Genomic DNA, 23,343 nt, shown 5'->3' with positions numbered 1-23,343 from the left:
AAGCACCGGAGCCAGGTCTCATGTCCTCTTTGTTTCCTTCCCTGGTCTCACCTCCACAATTGCTGCAGTTTACTTTGACCACTACCACTGCTGGGGCCAGCCTTTCACACTCTCAAAATGCCTACTTTCTGTATACAAAATACATAAGCCATCCTGCCTGCATCCATCAGAAACAAGACTTGAGTTAACTATAACAATGGTGCTTCCTGGCTCAGCCTTCTCACTTGTCTCGTGAGAGACCGGGGTCAAGGAACAGGTCTTCTCATTTGATTTATGGATTATGGAGTACCTGGTGTATATTCAAATACTGCAGTACGCCTGGTACCTGAGAGAATCCATGTCATTTGGGGCGTCTGCTATGGTTACCAGGAGAAAGCACTATGCCTGTGCTTGTGGTGATAACACTGAGAACAGAAACATGCTAAGATTAGATTTAATAATTTAATAATTTAGCCAGTGGACTAAAATATATCTTTTATATATTTCATCCATCCATATATCTGATGGAAAAAATATAGATTGTAACTAGTCTCAAACTGCTTACCAACAAACAACTCAGGGATACAGTCCTGGGCTGTGACTCAGCAACGTGTGGGTTAATCCAAAAGGAAATGAGAGAGACAGGGCTACATTCAGGGAATAGGCAATTAATGTCATAAATACAGATTGTAGATGATATTCCTTTGCCCAGCTATAACGGATGATCAAAAAGAAACACTGTGAATTAAGCAGAGTAATGCTGGACACCAAGATGACCACTGCTAGAGATGCAGGTGGAAGTTCCTACAGCCAGGAGATTTATGAAGTGTTCAACTTGCCTCCTCACAAAATTAAAACAGTGATATGCATTTTGATTAATACACATATCATTTGGCTGTGATCCGAGGGGAACTTTAGTTAATTTATGGGTTTAGATTTGTTTGCTTCATCTTTTAGATACAAGTGCATCTGTTTCTGGTTGTGAGAACCTCTATCCTACTTTGTGGTTCAGCCAGGCATACAAAATGTCTCTCACTGTGATCTGGTAGGAGGCATTAGTGGTTGCAAACTCCCTGCGAGGGGCACAGCCTCGAAACAGAAAGGAGTCAAGGACAAGTGTGCTGGACAGACCCTTGCTTTTCCACCTTTGCCTTCCCTGGACACCAGCCAGGTTCAGGTTAAGCAGCTAACAGGATCTAAAAGGCTGGTAAACATCTGTGCTGAGTCCACCTGGGCTAGAAGAGTCCCCTCTTAGAATGTGAGGTGTTACTTTGACAAGGCTTTGGAGGCTTTTTCAGAGAAAGGAAGCACAGGGAAAATATATCTTGGGAACCTCAGTTCTGTGGGGTCTGACCCCCCTATTTGGCTGTGAGAAAACCTTTGTTGGGAATGATCAAAGAAGGAATTCAGTGTGAGGAACCAGGACAGGCTCCTGTCACCCCACTGGGCTTCCTGCAGTGACAGAATAATGTAGTATTTTTTGTATTGCTTTTGCTACAATTTTTGTATAAATAAAGAAATGTGTACGTGAAGTGATAGCCAGCCACATGAATGGATTCGTTGGACAAATGCTTCAGAAGATTTATTGACTTTAGCAATACAGAAGTGTTACTGCAGTATTAACTCTGCAAACTGTTGTGAGATAGTGGTAATATAGAACATGTTCCTATGTCTAAAATACAGATTATAATATTGCTAATATAATAGGCCACTAGGAGGACTAAAATACAACTGGAATTCATGCAGACACACTGTACAGCTAACATGCACTCATTTTTTGAGTGACCAAAGATGATACAAACAGGAAACTTGGATAAAAATAAAGAATAAAGCAGCTCCCAGGCCCTATTAGCGAATGAATAATTTGAGAAGTGTTGCTGAAAATGAACAGGCATTTGATATTTATTGGAATACAAAAAAAATCTTTAAAAAGTGTTGATTTCTTCAATATTTTAGATTATTCAGAATTCAAATACTTATAAGAATGGAATAAAAATTTCCTCCATGCGCAGACGCTGTATGGACAGCAGGACTGCTGGAGGCGGTATAGTTCTGCTCATGCAAAACTCTTTGCAGGATCAGGGTGTGAATTTGCTTCTGACATTCTGAAAATTCCTCAGCAGAGGGGCGATGTGTTTGTGGTTAGCCCTTGTAGTGCAAGATCCCATCTTGAGTAAGAATGCTTGATGAGAATATTAAGTGATAATGATTATTTGCTTAGCACTGCTATGGGGACTTCAAAGCCCTCAAAGCAGCCTGCTAACAGTACTGGATTAAATTCCAAATGCAGCTGGAAGGTATTATTTATATTCTTTATTTAAAAATGGGGAATTTAATAGCAAGAGAAGTTTAGCAATTTGGACAGTCAGCCAGAACATCACCCTGATCTCCACAGTCCTGCACTCTTAACTGCTAAGCTTTTTATCACTATTTGAATATTTATTTTTTTCTTCGCAGGCAGAAAATTCTCTGTGGAAAGACAGAGGCCTGTTCTCTCACTAGAGAGCATCTGAAATGCTCTTCAACATACAGGACCTGGCATTTTATCCAGTGTATGTGGTAGTTAATCAAATGTTTTGCACTGACTTCAGTAGACTTTGGATCAGACTCTTGATGCATTAGAGAGATAAATTATTTAACTTACTGAGTTCCCCTAGAAACAAAATATTGAGCTGCAAACAAAGCTAACAAACACCAAATGGGATACCATCTGCTGCAATGAACAGAACATGACCAGTTTCCCCTATGCTTGAGAATCTTCCAAAATACAATCTGAAATAGGTTTGTTAAACTCTCAACTGTCTTACAAAATTGGCTTAGCACAGGTTAGCAAATGCTAATGCCGCCAGCAACAGCAAGCCAGACTCTGATCTATCAATTGGAGTTGTCTGTGATTTTATTTCTATTGGACTGCCCTGCGTAAAAGCTCAGGGGTGCTTTGCTATCCAGAGCCTATGGAGCCTATGGAGATGTTCCTGTTCATGCCCTGTGTCCTAGGGCCTATGGTCACTGAGTAGTTTCCGTCCCTGAGTAAATATGAATGGTAATTATCTATATAATGATGCACTCGTAAATCTGTATTCTTCTGTCCTTTGACATCCAGACTCCATGCTTTACAACCCTCTGGAGGAACAGGATATGGAGGCAAAAGAAGCTCTGGAACCGACTGCCCCAGAAGTGGAAACACAGCCCTACCATTTGCCATGGACTGATCCACACCGCACTGGAACAGGGTGAGGCTCCAGAACACCTGCAATACATTGATGACATCATCGTATGGGCCAACACAGCAGAAGAAGTTTTTGAGGAAGGGAAGAAAATAGTCCAAATCCTTCTGAAAGCTGTTTTTGCCATAAAACAAAGTAAGGTCAAGGGACCTGCACAGGAGATCCAGTTTTTAGGAATAAAATGGCAAGATGGACGTCATCAGATCCCAGTGGATGTGGTCAACAAAACAACAGCCATGTCCCCACCAACTACTAAAAAGGAAACACAAGCTTTCTTAGGCGTGGGTCTTTGGAGAATGCATATTCCAAATTACAGTCTGACCGTAAGCCCTGTGTATCAAGTGACTCGGAAGAAGAACAATTTCAAATGGGGCCCTGAGCAACAACAAGCCTTTGAACAAATTAAACAGGAGATAGTTCAGGCAGTAGCCCTTGGGCCAGTCCGGGCAGGACAAGATGTGAAGAATGTGCTCTACACCGCAGCCGGGGAGAATGGCCCTACCTGGAGCCTCTGGCAGAAAGCACCAGGGGAGACTCGAGGTCGACCCTTAGGGTTCTGGAGTCGGGAATACAGAGGATCGGAGGCCCGCTACACTCCAACTGAGAAGGAGATATTGGCAGCATATGAAGGGGTTCGAGCTGCTTCGGAAGTGGTTGGTACTGAAGCACAGCTCCTCCTGGCACCCCGACTGCCGGTGCTGGGCTGGATGTTCAAAGGGAGGGTCCCCTCTACACATCATGCAACCGAAGCTACGTGGGTCGCACTGATCACACAACGGGCCCGAATAGGAAACCCCAGTCGCCCAGGAATCTTGGAGGTGATCATGAACTGGCCAGAAGGCAAAGATTTCAGAATATCCCCAGAGGAGGAGGTGATGCGTCCTGAAGAGGCCCCGCTGTATAACAAACTACCAGAAAACGAGAAGCAATATGCCCTGTTCACTGATGGGTCCTGTCGCCTTGTGGGAAAGCATTGGGGGTGGAAAGCTGCTGTATGGAGTCCTATACGCCAAGTTGCAGAAACTGTTGAAGGAGAAGGTGAATTGAGCCAGTTTGCAGAAGTGAAAGCCATCCAGCTGGCCTTGGACATTGCTGAACGAGAAAAATGGCCAGTACTTTATCTCTATACTGACTCATGGATGGTGGCAAATGCCCTGTGGGGGTGGTTACAGCAATGGGAACGGAGCAACTGGCAGTGCAGAGGTAAACCCATCTGGGCTGCCGCACTGTGGCAAGATATTGCTGCCCGGGTAGAGAACCTGGTTGTAAAAGTACGTCACGTAGATGCTCATACCCAAAAGTCGGGCCACTGAGGAACATCAAAAGAACCAACAGGTGGACCAGGCTGCTAAGATTGAAGTGGCTCAGGTGGATCTGGACTAGCAACATAAGGGTGAACTGTTTATAGCTCGGTGGGCTGGTAACTTCTGTGGATGCAGTGTTTTGGTGAAGCTTAGACACTCCTGTTGTAAGAAATATCATGAACTATTACTGCATGATTAACATTTTAATTTTATAATGCTTAGCAATATAATATATTCATATTTAATTTTTTCATTCCTACCCACTTCTGCTTTACTCTTCATCCACCCAAATCCATCCAATAATCCAACCATCAGGCACAGTCAACATGGGTTCACAGAGGGAAAGTCCTGTTTACCTAATTCAATATCCTTCCATGATAAGGTCACCCGCCTAGTGGATGAAGGGAAGGCAGTGGACATAGTTTTTCTGGATTTTAGTAAGGCTTTTGATACTGTCCCTCACAGCATCCTTCTGGACAAGTTGTCCAACTATGGGATTAGCGGGTTCACGGTGTGCTGGGTGAAGAACTGGCTGAAGGGCAGAGCTCAAAGGGTTGTAGTGAAGGGGGCTACATCTGGCTGGTGACCCGTCACCAGTGGTGTTCCTCAGGGTTCAATTCTAGGACCAGTCCTGTTCAAGATATTTATCAACGATCTGGATGCAGGAGTTGAATACATCATTAGCAAGTTTGCTGATGATACCAAACTGAGAGGTGCTCTTGACTCTCTTGAGGGACAAGAGGCCTTGCAGAGGGATCTAGAGAGACTGGAGCACTGGGCAATAATTAATGGGATGAAATTCAACAAGTCCAAATGCCAGATTCTGCACCTAGGACAGAGTAATGCCGGGCGCAAGTATAAATTGGGAGAGGAGTGGCTGGAGAGCAGCCTTGCAGAAAGGGATCTGGGGGTGCTGGTCGACAGCAGGCTCAGTGTGAGTCAGCAGCGTGCCCTGGCAGCCAGGAGGGCAACCCGCATCCTGGGGTGCACCAAACACGGTATAAGCAGCCGGTCAAAGAGGTGATGAACCCGCTGTATTCAGCATTGGTGCGGCCTCACCTTGAGTACTGTGGGCCTCATAATTTAAGAAGGATGTGAAGGTCCTTGAATGTGTCCAGAGGAGGGCAGCAAGCTGATGAAAGGGCTGGAGGGAATGTCCTATGAGGCGCAGCTGAGGACTTTGGGCTTGTCTAGTTTGGAGAAAAGGAGGCTGAGGGGTGACCTCATTGCTCTCTACAGCTTCTTGAGGTGGGGAAGTGGAGATGGAGGTGCTGATCTGTTCTCCCTGGGATCCAGTGACAGGATACGTGGGAATGGCTCAAAGCTGCGCCAGGGGAGGTTTAGACTGGACATCAGGAAGCATTTCTTTACCGAGAGGGTGGTCAAACACTGGAACAGGCTTCCTAGAGAGGTGGTCGATGCCTCAAGCCTGTCAGAGTTTAAGAGGCTTTTGGAGAATGTCCTTAATAACGTGCTTTAACTTTTGGTCAGCCCTGAATTGGTCAGGCAGTTGGAATAGCTGATCATTGTAGGTCCCTTCCAACTGAAAGAGTCTATTCTATTCTATGCTATTCTATTCTAATGCTGAATAGAAATTGAATAGCAATTCCAGCTTGCAAGCAATCTGAGGTCTTGTTTTAGAGTACGCTTTACAGAGCATTCAGTAACCCGTACGATATGTGCATATGTAATAGGATGTCAGAAAAAGAACTTTTAAAATATTTGACTGGCAATTATTCAGATAATTCTTCAAATAATCACTTGTGGTTTTATTTGCTGAGAATAACTCTGGAGTAGTTAAGGGAAGTTCTTAAGGCTACAGCTTTTTATAGTAAAAGTTTTAGTGACCTCTATTAATGATCAGGCAAAGAATCGAGTCATCCAGAGAAGGTGGCACTAATGGGAGCAGAGCTATCAGGATGTGTCTCAGTCATTGATGGATTGATGGGCAGTTCAGGTTGGGAGGACTCTGACATGTCTATGAAAACTTATATCATTCTTCTTAGCCTTTGTGAAAGATAATTAAACATTTAAATTACATAGCTATATCTTAAAATATTCCCAAACTTCCCTGTGACACTTTATTGCTAATAAGCCTGCTAAATCCCATGTTTGTTTCTCCTACCAAACAGAAATACTATCTTCCATGAAAATAATATGCATGCTGCAAAAGGCCTGGAATTCATGTACCAGGGACTAAAAATACAGCAAGAAATAAAATATTTCACTTTGGGACTTGCTATAAATTAGAGTGTTGGAGTTCACAAAAAATATTTAACCAATATTTTTCTTAAGGATTTAGACAATCTGTGTGTCATATTGCACAAAATCCAGTATAACTTCTCATTTAAATAAAAGGTGAATCACTTTTGGGAGATCAAAACAGCTTGTGGAACAAACTATAAACACCTGCAAATTATTTATATGATTTTTGCAGATATTTGACATAAAATTTGCCTTCTTTTCAAAGAGTATGTTGAGTAGGATATTATTGTCTGTGTACATATGAAAAGAAAAAGCATCCTGTTAAAAAAAGAACAAAGAAATAGTTTACTAACATATTTTCAGCGTACTGCCTCAGTTCCTGCCACCATCAGCTGTGTAACTTATTCCTCATGTATTCTGCTCAGAACAAAACTCTCATACTAAAAGATCAGTCATTTCCTACCCTTCCCTGCACGATGTTTGAGTGCTTTATGCAAAACATATCACTGTTATAGATGGGGAAGGCAAGTTTCAGCTGGAAAAACAATTCACAAAAATATTAGAGCATTATTCATCTCATTTAACTCTGCTAATCAGATGCTCCTCTTGGAGTCAAAATATTTTCCAGCTTCAGAAAACAAACAGCTCACTGAATACCTCTCTGCCTTACTGCTCTTCTCTTGATTGAGTCAATCCAATGTTTATTGTATCCAATTTATTTTTTAGCTTTTTCTTTTATTACTAATATCATTTCTACCATTACAACAATTACACTATCTATCTCACAAGCTTACTAATATTTATCATTTGTTGCTGTTAATGTGCCCTGAATTCCATTTTGGCCTACAGTGTTATTATAATATTCCAATTCAACACAGAGAGAAATGAAACCTGAAGCTTTATTTCCAAAGATGGAGGACTGAAGAGTGTCTGGTTACAAATGGCAGAAACATTAGTGCACTTTGGGCCATGCTGCAAATCACAGCAGCTCCATCTGTCAAACCTTTGAAAAACAGCTCAGAACATTTTCCACTCAGGGAAATCACTAGCAAATGGTATTTTTATTCAATATGTACTTTTCGTTCTTATTAGACTAAAGGATCTACCTACTTACACCTAAGAGCCACAGTATCTATTAAATCCTTATGTAATCTTCAGTTACATAGACAAATAGACATTACAGTGCTCAGGGTGCATCTGCAAGGCATGGTGCAGTGTGATGCGAAGATAACGGTGAGCAAGCTGGGTGGGCTGGGACCGAATGCAGTGAGGTCTTATCAACACTCTGCTTATTTCAGCTATCCAGCCCTGCTGAGAAACAGCCTGGAGTAACCAGGCCATAAGGAGCTGCGCTAACACTGTGCCCAAGCAGGCTCACTGTAAATTAGCTCTGTACAGCTCTGCGTTGCTCTGGGCATTCGTACATGAGCAGTTTTGGACCGTTTCTCCAGGGACTCCAGCAAATGAGCTGCAGGACCTTTTGCGACATCTGGGCCAGTGTGTAATGTGGTTATGCAGCTCCTACATGCTGAAAAGACAAGGTTCTCCCTGTAATTTGAAATTACTTGCTGAGATGGTGGGATACGGGGTTTCTGCTCCAGCGATCAAGTTTTTCCACTCAAAAAAGGGCAAAGTTCTTCCCTCCTTACAGTGCCAAAGGGGTTATATTCAGTGAGCACAACGCTCCAGCTGTGGCCACAGAACAGCTCAGTGTGTTGCCTTCAATCAGACGAGCCCACACATCTGCATCTGGCACCTGGCAAACCACATAGGCACACTGCACTTGGTGCTTGAGTTATATGGGGATTTAGCGTTACGTGACACTGTACCATAGGCACTAGAACTGCACCTACATGCCAGTGATGCTTCAAGTCCTTAACTTTGCTCCCGTAGCTACAGCTTTTCACTTCCTCCGCGTCTTCGCTCAGAGTCACATCCAAACTATTCTCCTGCTATCCTTGCATACCATGTGTTTTAAATGCCACACAGCCTGCTGTACTATGCCAAAGACTTTCTGTCCCTCACCAATATCCAAATACTCTCTTAAAACGCTGTGCTAAAAGATATTTGAGTTAAAATGTCGCCACCTACCCATCCCCATAAATACACTAACCAAACATAAAATAGAACTTTTACACCAGCTGGAGGGCTAGTCAGAATGGGATTTGGTGGCACAGTATTAAAACTACTGAGTCCATTAGTGCTAGAAGCAGAACTGTATCAGCAGATAACAGCTTCCAGTTTTTTTAGGGTATGTTTTTCCTAAAAATATCCCTTGCATACCATTAAAAAAGTTATCTTCTCTGGCGGACTCTGCCTTCCAAATGTCGTTTTGCCGTGCCAAAGTCTTTTAAAAACTTAAAAAAGTTATGGAGAATGTTATTATCCTCCTTGCTGAGCCACCCTCCATTGCATGATTTTTTACTAAAACTCTCAGCAGTGTAAGAAGCCTCAGTTGTTTCACCTAGAAGGCACAGGGAAAGAAATGAGTCTCTGTATAACTGCAGCTTTTTATTGTTGCCAAGCTAGTTCCTCAGGCTAACTGTAAGAATGTTCTTCCACACTACACAACATTTCTTTTAAGTGATACACGTCAAGTGAGACTTTGGTCCCAGGAGACTGCCTAGCAGTCTTCAAATTGCTTGTTTTGCTGTCTCTTCACTTTACTTTTTGGAGGCAACTTTGATGGCAAGATACTAGAAACAATAAGACCTGATTAGGAATATAAGGCTCAGTAGCAGATCTCAGAATATGAACTTGCCCTATGGAGGGGAAAAAACCATGCAGAGACATGGGATTTGTTGATGTCTGGAGACATCCTAGCCTATTTCTAATTTCACATTTCCCCACATGAGTTGAATCAGACTTGAGGCTATAAAAAATATATTTAATTCTGTACTACTCCCGTGGGTTGTATGGTAAAATCTGTTTTCTTATCAGATCATGCCTCTGTGGTTTTTGTCACTTATGTTGTCAAATACTCCTGTAAAATTCCCCTGACAATAGATCTTACATCAACTTGGGTAATTACTCAGACAGTCTTTGCTTTGACGGAACAAGTATTGCATCATTCATCTGAGAATCAAAAACTTTTGATTAAATAGAAAGAAAGTCTCGCAGCCCCAAGCCTGTCAGTGGGTAAATTCTATTGAGACAGACAAATGGAAACGTGTAGCTTAAAGACCCCCATACATACCACGTTTAGGGAACGGGGCAGGCTGTGGTGCAGAGAGTAGCGCAGTACTACTTCAGTAGCGCAGTCCATGCCCAGTAAGGCCTCGTGCGAGCACTCTCAGTGACCTCCCTGTGGTGGCGGCAGACAGATGCGACCTTGCCCGGCAGCACCAGCTCCAGAGGCAAAGGTCCAGGGCAGCTCCGAGCAACCATGCACGAGGCAAGCGAGCTCGGGGGCAGCCTAGCCCCAGCTGGGCCACTTCGGGGCTGCCATGACTGGACTGTACTCTGACCCGAGCGGGTACGTCTGCCTGGCTTTACACCACCATGAGACTTCTGGCTTGGGTCCTAGCCAATTTGAGCACGGTGCTCAGAACATGCTCCCTTTCTTTGGGTGAGGTAGTTCGCTTTTCTATCAAAATGGAGGTGCTGAGTCCTAGATGGACATATGAGTCTGCTGGGTAGTTTACTTTCCCTTTGTAACACTGCTCTTTATAAAACTGTTGCTGGATCTTCTATATACACCCTGTGCTAACATGATGTGAGTTTTGAAGACCTAATACAAAAGCATAAATACAGTAAACATTATTTTCAGGTTTTGTGACAGGGAGGATGAAAGGGTATCTGATCCTGACTGAATTAGAACATCTGGTTCTAGGCTGGCATCACCTAATGTTTATATTAATAGACCACCTCCCTAAACATATGCAATGATTTGATATACTAATTTCTTAGATGAAAGAAAAGCTTAAAACACAAAAGACGGGTGAATGAGTCTGCAGACTTATTCCCCATCTACAAATTGTACAATGGCAGTATCTTCCTTAACATCTTAGGTTCATCAGGGCTAGGAAAGGAAATACAACTGATTCCCTCCTCACTTCATCATCTTCCTCTCTCTTAAGCCTGGCAAGGAAAATAGCAAAGATGAGGTGAGGTTTCTGTGCTTCATACACAGTAAACTGAATTATACAACCAGTACACAGGAATCCATAATCAACTAATTCCCGGATTTGATCCAGCCCATCTAGATACTTTCCCTTATTGACGAGGGACGCCTTCTATCTTCTATTACTTTCTAGTATAATAATTTGTACGAGTCGCTTCAAATTCTATATTTGCAGTAAGACACACATTGTACAAAACAAAGCTAAGACCTAGGTTACCTTTCTGGTTGTAACATGAGATAGGTATTGCTGTCCCCACTTTACAGTCAGTGAAACTGAGATCCTGAGACCAAGCAATTAGCCAAATATCAGCCAGTGCTGCCCCAGCTGCAGGAACTCTTGTTATTAAGAAAGTATAAGCAAGGTAATTATTTAGTGCTCACCTGAGGGTGCACTGAGATGCAATTTCACTCTCTAAAATACAAATGGTAGCTCCAATAGCTGCTCTTTACTAGTTCCCCACAGAGGAAAACTTGGGGCAATGTTCATCTTGCTAACTTCGGGTTGAAAGTTTGGTACTCAGTAGAAGTTAGCTGCGTAGGCTCCCCTTCTCTGGACAAGGCAAAGGAGCAAGTAGTTCCACAGGTCAATACCTCCTTCCCACTTTAAACTCTTGGGATGCAGCTCCTCTCAACTGCTAATTGGACCCAAATCATTATCTTAGGCTTTTTCACATGTGATAAGCAGAATCCCTCCCTAAGCATATCTGATAATGTGAAAAAAATTAGTTCTCTGTGAAAGCAGAGTGCACACGGTCTCCCTGGAACTAATTCAGACATTTAAATACAGAGAGTCTCTTTTAAGAGGGGCGCCACTTAAGAGCCTAAGAGCTTCTCTCATCAAGAGAGAATAAGGCAGCTTCAGAAAGTGACTGAGAGAACCCAAATCAGGCACATAAACTTTGCTGGCACGTTCTCCAAGAGCTGCCTAAATAGGTGAACAGTGCAAAGTGCCCAGTGTGCTGCCAGTTCATACCCTAGCTCAAGACTTACTGATCTCGTAGGAGATGAGACGCAAGCAGAAGCAGCTCATGCCTGCCTTTGTTCTCCCCTTACTCTTGTTTAGTGTAGCCTGCAGAGGTGTCTAGGCTGCTTTAACTACTGCTATAATTCAGGAATGCTGGAACGTCTTCTATAGTATCAGCTTAATGCTCTGAGATTCTTGAGGATGGCAAGTGGTGTGCAATTACCAAACTTTGTTATTCTTGTTTCTAGTCCTTTTGTGGATATTCCCTTCTGTTAATATGATGCATTAGAAGGCTTGTGAGCATGAGTCAATCATATAGCATTAACTCCCAATCAGCTTACTCAGCTGTAAAAAACCTTGAGATTATCCAGGAATGCTGCCACGTCAGTCCCATCTGTAAGTGCAGCCGAAACAGCAGCAACTTCTCTAATTTTTCCTTTTCCTGTATGTGCCAGCAAGCTCTAACATCTGCTTGAATTACAAGACACGGTGATTTGAGCATTTGATCTCCTTCATGAATCAACTACATAAGACATACAAACTCTGCCGTATTGAATAAGACCACAACTTCACATTGCATGTACAAGCCTCTTCCATTAAATGAGCCCCCTAGTTAAATTGCTGATGTAGTTAACGTTGTAACTGTGCCAGAAATGTCAGTTTTCTCATGTATGTCACATTTCCCTCACAACTGAGGGAAAACAAGAGGTTTTAGAATCTTGTGATGGGTACCAACCATCCTTCCCTAAAGGATCTTTTATTTAAAGTGCTCATCAAGTCGTGCCTTGAAATACAAGCAAGCTTTGGTGGTAACTCAAATTGAGTAATACACAGGGACAAAAGAAAGCAAGAAGGGCTGTATTACAGAAAAAAAGTATGTGATGGTTGGTTAACGACAGAGAAGAAAACACATTTTTCATGATGCTTTGGGATCATAAGGATGATTAAGTAATAAAATCTTTAACCAACTCAGTTAATTCTCCAAGAGAACAAAGAAGACAATAAAAAGTCTTGTGTCGGTTCTCATTTGATCATAAAGTAAGTTAATAAACAACGGGCTTTGGTGAGAGAAATTTATCTCATTTTCTGAATTCTTGTAAGAACAAATCGCTGAGCTTTTAAAGTCTAAACAGTAAATTAATTGAAATGTGAAATAATTTTTTCATTGCAAAAATTGGTAGCAATCATGACATCAGCAAACTGCTCAAGACACCACCAGTTACTGCTATAAGGCAGAGGAACAGCTGTTTAATGCAGGCCTCGCTGAAGTTTCACTGAATAGGTGTCTCCCATGGGGTGCCTGCAGTGGACTTTGGATCAGGTGCTGCATATGTTTTATTAGATCAGAGAAGTTACTGTTTAATTAAAATTAATTCCATTGATACACATAAAAATCATTGTTTCTAGTTTTCAAAACCCTACATGAGAAAAATACACCATGGATGTTAATTTAAGTGAAAGTTTTATGTCCACTATTCAATGCATTTTATTCCTTTCTTTGAAACTGTGATTTGTTTTTCTTGTCCAAAATTCTGCAGTCTACAAAAGGATGATATTATTTCAGAATATGTTTCCCAGGTCAAAATAAATGTAACATCAAATTGGTCTTAGTGCCAGGAGAGTTTAACCAGGATGCTGTTTAAGACTTGGCAGATAAGAAACTGGAACAATAAATATTTCTCCTTTCAATGTGTAAAAGCCTTTTTTGATTCCTCAAACTGTCCATTCAGTGTCCCTTTATCACAGTAATTGCCCATTGGTTGTTTCCCTTCTGAAGCTCCTTCTGTGCAATACTTTTTTGCTGATAAAACTTGTTGTGTGTATACTTTGGGGGTAACGCTGGGGAGTATGTTCGTTGAGAAGGAGACAATTCAAATGACGGTAAGTCTGGGTTAACAGAGCTTCCTGCCAGAATGTCTCATTAGAGCACGCACTCTGAAGCCACTATCGTACTGGTGCTGTACAGTCCAATTTAATTGGGCCGAGGAACTGATACAGCACACTGCTCTTTTGACAAGCAGCGCAAACTCATTCTGTCCATCATGACACTTGTTTGTTTGTTTGTTTGTTTTTTAAAGGCTTCACACACACCATTTGGGAATGAAATTCAAAGCACGTAGCGTTTCCTTTTTCAAAATGCCAAATATTTTGCGTGAAAGCTGCATTTTTTCCTCCCTCAAAACTTACCTGATTTTTTTCAGAGTTGTTTCTGGTGTCCCCCTTTTTTTGTGAGCAATGTTCCAGATCACACAGTTCTAATTCAGAATGTGGATCTTCTTGGGTTGGACAAATTACAGCTGAGAAAAATTTGCCGTGCTGGTTCAAACAAGGAGTTCAGGGCAACCTGCTTTTCATGGTTACTGCATCTCATTTGTCATTCTGAAAAGTTTAATACTAATAGGCAAATCTCTAGTGCTTTATTGAGCTTTCACTGTTCACCGAGAGGCAATGCTGTTTTGAGAGCTATTTCAGATCCTCAAAAAGTAATCTCAAAAGCCCCCCAACATAATGCATGAAAAATGCTAGTGCTGAGTTATACCTGTTGCCTTCTAGTTTAATGATGGATTTTTACACGGATCCTAAGGCTATTTCAATGAGTTTTGTTTAAGTCTTGATGCTGATTGGGCACATTGCAGAGATGTCATATACAAGAAATGCTTGAGAAGAATGAACTAAAAGCAGATGTAACTCTGAGCCACTTTCTATAGTGGAACCAAATCTACTTGCTGTGTTAATAGCAAAAGACCTTGGCCTTCAGAAGGCAGAAATGATTTTTATATTTTTTTATATCTATACATACATACATATATAATTTGTCTCATCTGCATAATTAAGCTATGAATTTCTAGATATTCAGGATGAGGAATTAAGTGGATGCTCAATTTATTTTCCTTAATCTATGCTTTTTAATACTCTTCTGCTACCTTTTTTTTTCCCTTTTTTTCTTCCCAACTATGAAGCCAGATTCTTTAAAATTGTTCTTTCTAATACGACCCAAATATATTCAAATTGAATCATATTCTAGGTACTAGTGAAATTTGGTTGATTGGGAAATGAGGCAGATACATTTCAGGATTTTTCTTTTCAAGTTTGTGAGTCAATGTAATATTCAGTTAAGCAGGGCTTTCATGCCAGCAGAGTTGGAATAAATAGGGGCATTGCCAGGTTGTTCCACACATCCTTCTGCACAGTTGGCCCAGACTCCTGAAAACTGTAAGACTCTAACTTTGGTTAGAGTTAATCATCTCTGAAGATACAGTGCACAGTGATTTTCTGAAGCTGAAAACTGGGGTCTGGGAAGAGATAAAAATTCTTCTTCACTTATAAACTACGCCAGTATGCTACAAAACAGCAACTCATTCATTATTTTCTGCTACCACCTTTGTTTACACTGTAACGTACCCAAAATGTGCTGAGTGCCACACACAGAAATGAAAGAGCTTGTACTTAAAAAGAAGTGCTGGGGAAAGAGACTCAACCTGGAGGCAAAATTATTACAGTGGATCATGGCTGGGTGGCTCTATTTTCAAACAAATAGGCTTGTTAGAGCAAAGGAGAGAAAAAGTGAGAAAGAAGTGTGAGGATGAGAGGAGAAGTCATAAGAGGGGGAAAAGAGTAGGTTGAGAAGTTGCTTTTCAGGGTTGTTGAGATTGCATGATGTCAGGTTTAACGTTTTTAGAGACAGAAATAGCAAGTGGATTCACATGAAGTAAGGGGAGAAAACAAATTTGTTTCAGTTTAGCGTCAAGATCCACCAATCAGATCAGGACTGATCGTCATCAAAATAATGCCTAAAACCCTCAAATGAGGAGTTCCAGAGCTAACACCAAGAGTTATTTCAAAAGAGACCAGAAGATAGCTGTCTTCCATAGCAGAGTTTCATTTGAATTTTCAGGAATACTACTTCAGATGTTTAAGTCATTTACTACATGTTGTGCTATACATACTATCTAACCATATGTGAAGGAGCAGCCTTGAAAGATCAATTCTGTGTTTTCTTGCTAGCCTTAAATTTCAACTCCTCTCTAATGGTAGACTGCTAGCATTAGCCTGTCTCTACTTGTCAATTTTGGAAGTCTAATTCTATGACAGGTGAGCATCACAATGTAACATTCTGTTCTGAAAATATTTAGATCTTTACTCTTCTGCAGATCATGCTGTTTTTTTCAAGTCTGCCTGGATTTTGTAATCAATCAACACACTGAGGAAAAAACAAGAGGCAAATAAATATAATCATGAAGAAAATGAGAAGTAATATAAAAATCACAATAACTCACACTTGGGCTCTCCTTGCCCTTGCTGTCTTTACTGGAAGCTCCACTCAGCTGCTCAATTAAACTGTAATGTGTTAATTGTTCAGGTCCATCCTCTTCAAAATGGCCATAGAGACTGTGTTGGTATAAATCCAAGATTGACATTGGGTTCCCCAGAAACGACTTTCTCTGATTTTGTTTTTCATGCTCAGCTGTAAGAGATGTTAAAAATAATATCATTATGGTATATTTAATTGATGAAATGCAGTCTACATACATTGTAATGTAATTTTACAATTTTTAAATTTATTTCAAATGTTTTAAAGTATCTGGAATTCAATGTAATAAAAGCATTAAAATACTAGCTCCTAACTCTCCAATCAATGCATATACAGGGGACTGTTCATACTTAATAGTCAAGGTGAAGGAGATGGTATGAGACAGCCAGAATTAATTTCCTTCTTTTTTAATTATAGACAAGATGGTTAATTTGGGTGGATCGTTCTACTTATTTCTTTGCTGTAAGTTTTCGTATTTCTCTCTTAATAGCCTTACATGGCAGATGTGTTAAGTTCCTTTAGAATGTCTTTCAGTTTGACTATATTTGATAATTCTTCCATTTTCACTACATTTTTAGCTAATGAATACAATGGCATAAAAAATACACTAGTAAGGTAAGAAACAGGTCTTATCCATTTGTTATAAAACCTACTGTAATACAAGAACATTAGGAATAAAACCTCACTTTCCAAAGTCCAAGGCTGAAAACTCATTCAAAAACCAAATAAATTTTCTGCAGCTTCATGAAAACGCACAGGAGAGAGAGGCTTACATGATCATTAGCTGCTTTCCTCACACTTCTTGTTTCACAAACTTCAACTCTACGTTATAACCTATAGCATTAGAAGAGCGTCTGACTCCAGTGCCTCCAACAGAGTCGCATCAGGATAAAACCTTCATGAAATTGGAATCAAAACATTTTCATGGTTGAAACAGAAGAACCTGGAATATTTGGCTTATTTCCCGCTATTCTACTGACCTTCTCCGTAATATTGGGCAATGTACTGGGGGTCTCATCCAAAGCCCACTAAATCAATTAAGGTCTTATCATTGACTGTTAATAGTCTTTGCATCGGGCACTCAGTCCCTCAGTCTTTCTGTTCCCTGCTCATAAATGGAAAATGAAAATCACTCCAACATTATAATTGTGCAACCAGTGAAAGTTCATTACTGTTTTGGGGACTCATCTAATAAATATAATTATTTATACATATAGAAATATTTTCTATGAATTGGGTTGCTGCAGTCCCTGCCTAAGCCTCATGTGGATGTTTTGAGGTTATATTGCTTGTGTGCATAAAGAAGCTAAGATCTTTGAACCCAGAATGGAATAAAGTATTGTTATTAATACGAAGTGAGAACTGCAGTTACAGAGCACGGAACAGAAATCCTGACCATAAGGAACGACCATAGCAGAAATACTTTTGCAATAATGCTTTATAATTTTCTTTTCTATTTGTCTCAATCCCAGTTATGAATTTGAGTTCTGTAACTAGCCCAAAAGTTAGGCAAATTAATGATTTGCTATATAAAATGGTGACTTCAAGTCATGCTTAGGTATCATTAAACTTGGAATCTGCTGCCATTTAATGCAACTGCTTACACAAGATAAAATCCTTTTTTTGCAAATTGTGATCAATACAGAAAAAAATGCTTATCTACTTCTTTAACAAAACACATCTTTCTTGTATTAGAACATGATTTGTCAAAAGCAAAATCTGTAAAAAGAAGTGTTTACGGGCTGAGGTAAATGACTTGCAACATTAAAAATACAAAGTTACAGGAATAATGTAAATAAACGGTCCTAGCTTCTTACTCTGCTCTTTCTGTGGTGGAATCACAAAAAATGGATTATCTCTGAAAATGCCAAATGTTTAAGTCCAACTCTTAGCAGACACTAAAGAGCACAATATGTCTGTCGACAGTATCTAGTCCTCCACGGCATTTTTAATGTGTTCATCACTGCGGTAGCTACTGTAGGTGCTAATCTCGCTAGGTCAAGCTCACTGCTGTGCAGAGGGTCAGCACAAATCCTATGAATCACTGAAGTACTGCTTAAGCTCTCAGGTCTTCAGTGGTGCTGAGACCTTGCACTGGCCTTTGCACTCGCCAGAATTTATCTCCTGCAGGGAAGCCATCAGCTGCGTCGGCAAGGATATGAGCCATGCTCTCCTCCCCCTCCCAGAGGGCACGCATCTGCACTGAAAGGTGGCTTGCAGCACGGCAAGCTGGTGGTCAAGACAAGACAGCAATTTCTTGGGTTATTAAACACACAGAAAACTATTATCTCAAGAACTTCAGTTAATGTGTTTTTATCTACTGGAATTCAGTAAATTCCAAATTGCCATCAATTCTCGCAGAAAGGTTTGATACTTAAAAATGGCAATATATACATGGAGGACAATGAGAGAGACGTCACTATGGCACCATAACCAACATCACTTTGATATAGAGCTTGGAACTATGGCCTTGATCATTGGGTTATTTCAACTGGTTAATATAATTAAAGAGAAAAAAAGGGAAGCTATCTTTATAGTCACCTTTTAAATTTTCTGATAATGTAACAGAAGACTTCTTTTTACTTACACTGCAGGGATTTATACATAATAACCTACAAGTGAAGCCCCTGCTAGCAAAAACTGTAAAAGAGAGGGAAAAAAGATACAGACACAGAATAGAAAATAAAAAGTAATAAAAAGCTAATGGAAAATTAGACTGAAGTAAGATTTGGAGTTAGAAAGTGAAAACTAGACAGAAAGTTCAATGAAGGACACTATCTGCTGCTGAGTCAGAGTGGAGATGAGGGATATACATCTTTATGTACAAATTTTCAATTACCTTGTTTGTTGTTCTTTGTTAACTCTACTAAAGTCTCCTCTGCAGTTCTAAAATAATTTGTTTCATACTCTGGCTCCGTGTCACTGCTGCTCGCAGAATAAGTACACACTCTCAGAGCTCTGTCCTGTACAAATAAGGGTATTGCAGTCATTCAGATGATGTATATATATCAAAATAATGCCGAAGATGGTATTAGGAGTGGAAGATTTTATATTCATCATGCAGTATAAATGGATAGTTCAACTGGGAAAAAATCTGCATTACCAGTTTCACTAACCACTTCTCCTTCAGGTAAGTAATTATCAGTCCAACATGGGGGAAATAACACATTCTTGTCCTGGTAAGTCTCCCGAGTTAGTCTGGCAGACACAGTCCAGATTTTACCATTTTCTTCACTGTAATATTGTTTTCAAATCAGTATACCACATTTTCAGATAATTTCATCCACCAAGTTCATTTTTAAAACTTCTCAAGTATGTTTAATACAGCGTATTTGTAACATATAAAATTATCACACAATAAATGATGTGCTGCAAGTAATTCTAAAGGCAATTAGGAAGGCCAGTAGACAATACTCATGCTTTCTATACCAGTAAATCCTAAATTCTTCCTAAATTCATGTCCCTTGTCCTGGCATTTACATTACAGTACTGGAGAGCCTTTAATTCCCAGCTGATTCCTATCCCATTTCTCTTCAGGAAGCAACACTAAGTATTTTCTTCTGGGAGTAAAGAGGAATGCTGACAGCTCTGGACAGCTTCTAATCATGGAAGGCCTGAAGGCTTAAACCTTCCAGGAGCAGCAGCTCAGTACAATAAAACCCACAAAACAGGTATGGGGAACCTAAGCCTGATACTGCTCAGTTAATGGCAGCTACAGGTACAAATACCACCTACTATCCTAGCCCCAATTGCCTATCAGCGGCTGAAAAGACTTTTAAATTCTGTTTTTCAAAGAGTGATATTAATTTCCCCATCTTCCCATCCATGTTGCAGTTTTAAACTGATGCAGAAGGACATCCATTTAATAGGAAGCACATACTCGCAGAGAGGGGACCAGACCTGAGGATACCTGCATGTAGCCAGGTATGCCCAACATTGCTGGTAAAATTGGGAGAGTGTAACTCAGCTGTAGTCCTGAAGCCATTTAGACACATTCACATGCCAGCTACACCCACACTGACCTTCTGACTCTTGGGCAGACTAATTAGCGGTAACACATGTATCGTGTTAAGATGGTTTTGGGACTGGAGGTGGTAAGTCATGATCAGCTCAGGGTGAAGACCATACTGATATGATTGTTACTTGGAAGCCAACACTATTGCACTACAGAGGATTCACCACCAGTTTGTCAATGATACACAAGACAAGTAATTTCATTTCTCTGTTCTAAATATCCAGAGCATGGGCCATATAAAAATGCGAGATACTCCAGTCGGTAAATACATGGATAAAGCAGACATGCAAAAAAGTTACACAACAAAAGATTTTTAGCCTCTTGTGATGCAAGTGTAGCAGTCTGACAATTTCCTTGCTTAATGCCCCCTTTCTTGATAAAGTTTTTTTCTTTCTTTGCTAACCTGCTGACCCTGTACTTCTCGCAGGGCTTGACAGCCTGGCATTTGTGAAGATGAGTAACTTGACAACCATACGCAGAAGCTTTTACACAGATATATGCATTTGCCTGTTCGTTCTTTCTGCAGTTTTCATGAAAAGATTGAAGGACAGACAGATCATTGCACGGATTAATCAAAACTAGACATGTAAGAAGAGTATTTTCCCTTTCACAATACCTTCATAATACATCTGCTCAAATGCTTATACTACACAGCCATACAGACAAGGAAACCTCGGCCTCGGGAAAAAAAGAGACCTGAATCTCATGGAAAGCAAACAAGATCAAGTTTCTTCGAGAGAAAAACAGGGTAAAAGGTCTCCATTTCCTTGTCCATAAAATGCCTGTGAGGTTTTTAGTTAAAACATGTTTATAAACCATGAGGACAAAGTACCTTTCGGTGCTGTATTATTAATAAATAATGAGATTGCAAATGAAAGGCAAGAAAGTAAATGTAGCTGTTAGATTGCTAGTTACTCTTCCCGCTATATTAAAAACGTTCACCATTTCTGATTCTTTCCACCACTACACATATCTCATTTAATAGATGACACTTCTTAATTTATACCTTTGTTTTAGTAGTTTTCTTGGTGGTCCACTCTGGAAGAACTTTGCTATTTTCCACAGTTTCTTCAGTATGCTCTAATGAGGCAGAGGTCACAGAACTTCGTTCTTGTTCACTTTGCTTTGCAAGGTTAATTATTCCTGAATTAAGAGAGATGTTATTTAAATTGTAGGTGTCATCAGCATCTTCATGACAGTGTTTCAATTATAATTCAGTAAAAATTGGGGCAAGTCACGATACTTTCATTATGTCAAATAGTATCTTACTACTCAAAGGAACAACTTACTAACTTACTGGAATAATTCTAACAACTACAGTGGCAGAATTTGGTCCAAAGCCTTTTCCAGTTAACAAGAGAAGAGGAAGGCATGGATTTAAATCCCTCTATTAGTTTTAAAATATATTTTCTTTCAAATAAGAAACAACATTCAATAACTACTTCTAGTCATTGTAGGATCTGCTTTGCTATTTTACGTTCTCAGAGAGAGAACAGTCTGTTAACATAAATATAATTAGAAGTACCTTTCTAGCAGAAATTCTCAATCAGCTAGCCTTTTTATTTGCTATATTTGCACTATGTAAAATCAGAACATCAATAAAGATAGATGGTGCATATGAAATAAAGTGATAATTGTAATTTGGATGAGAAAGTGAAGGAGAGAAGAATCGAATGAAAATATTCTAGTAAAGAATGAGTTGACCCCACCATCTGATGTATAGTACTTTTTTTTAACATCTCTTCATGACAATTTAATTAAGATACAAACCTTACAAGGTTGGTGCAGTGAATATTAGCATTAAGATCAGAACAATCTTACTGCTACTGACTTCTTATGAAGCAATTCAATGCTTGCAGTTTCTGTTCAATTTGTTATAATGACAGTGTTTAATCATGGACTCGACTCTATAGCACACTGCTGAATTGAGGTCACACATGTGGCTATTCAAGCATGTAGCATATAATCTATAACTAAGATTTCTCTTCTGAATCCTTCTTAGCTGTATCATTAATTAACAGTACATTTATTTTAAAAATACTAAGTATTAAAATATCTTTTATTTAGCTGTGATTTGAAACGAGCAGGGGAGTCTGCAATGAAGCATACAATGTGTGTTTGCAGCCTATTATACCATTACAATACTACACTGGGAATATTGTTAAATCAACTAAGTCCTAAGATGTTTAATTAGAATTCTTCTGTTATGCATCTTATGAACATATAAAAGAGGCTTCTTTCCTCCTAGACTCAATATACATTAGCTCATTAGCAGAACACATATTTGAGAGCCTTAAACTAAGCTTAAACTTGATATTTAACCTTACATGCTAATTACATAGAATGTGTCTTATAGAGGGATACAGATTTTTGCAAGTTAAACATTCACAACTTTTATAGGAGCAATAAATACTTATGCTAACAAAGTGCTAACAAGCATAACCCCAATAAATACATGACATTACATTTCGTCAAGATAAAACAATACTCTTCTCCATTAAACCAATTACTTTTACTGCGTTTTATACCATATCTATCATGCTGACTATGAAAAATTCCCTGTTATAAATGCTATATGTAATGATGTGCTGGTTTTGGCTGGGATAGAGTTAATTTTGTTCGTAGTAGCTAGTATGGGGCTATGTTTTAGATTTGTGCAGAAAACAGTGTTGATAATATAGAGATGTTTTCGTTATGGCTGAGAAGTGCTTACACAGAGTCAAGGCCTTCTCAGCTTCTCATGCTTTACCAACTGAGAAGGCTGGAGATACACAAGAAGCTGGGAGGGGACACAGCCAGGACAACCGACCGAAACTGGCCAATGGGATATTCCATATCATATGACGTCATGCTCAGTATATAAACTAGGGGAAAGCTACCCGGGGGGCGCTGCTCAGGGACTGGGGGGCATCGGTCCACGGGTGGTGAGCAATTGGTTTTTTTCATTTGCATCACTCGTCTTTCTTAGGTTTTATTTCTCTCCCTTCTTGTTATCGTTCTTTTCATTACATATTATTATTATTAGTAGTAGTAGTAGTATATTTTATTTCAACTATTAAACTGTTCTTATCTCAGTCTGTAAGTGTTCTCATTTTTACTCTTCCGATTCTCTCCCCATCCCACTGGGGGAGGAGTGAGCAAGTGGCTGTGCAGTATTTAGCTGCCTGCCGGGTTAAATCACAACAAATGATTTCTAATGTTATTGACATATATA

At 40.0% G+C, this 23,343-nt stretch overlaps 1 protein-coding gene across 1 annotated transcript in view; it reads right to left on the bottom strand.

Annotated features, from left to right (window-relative positions):
• Positions 1 to 23,343, bottom strand: part of NCKAP5 (NCK associated protein 5) — a 398,069-nt gene that overhangs the window by 12,261 nt on the left and 362,465 nt on the right. Inside the window, exons 17-19 of the mRNA XM_075152767.1 lie at positions 21,136 to 21,272; positions 18,954 to 19,077; positions 16,080 to 16,267 (exon numbers count right to left, since the gene is read on the bottom strand). Of these exons, the coding sequence (XP_075008868.1) occupies positions 16,080 to 16,267; positions 18,954 to 19,077; positions 21,136 to 21,272 (449 nt within the window). The remainder of the gene's footprint in view (positions 1 to 16,079; positions 16,268 to 18,953; positions 19,078 to 21,135; positions 21,273 to 23,343) is intronic.

Source organism: Calonectris borealis, chromosome 6 (assembly GCF_964195595.1).
Source record: "Calonectris borealis chromosome 6, bCalBor7.hap1.2, whole genome shotgun sequence".
Lineage (NCBI taxonomy): Eukaryota > Metazoa > Chordata > Aves > Procellariiformes > Procellariidae > Calonectris > Calonectris borealis.
The sequence above is the reverse complement of the archived record's forward strand: the minus strand, read 5'-3'. Positions and strand labels throughout refer to the sequence as shown.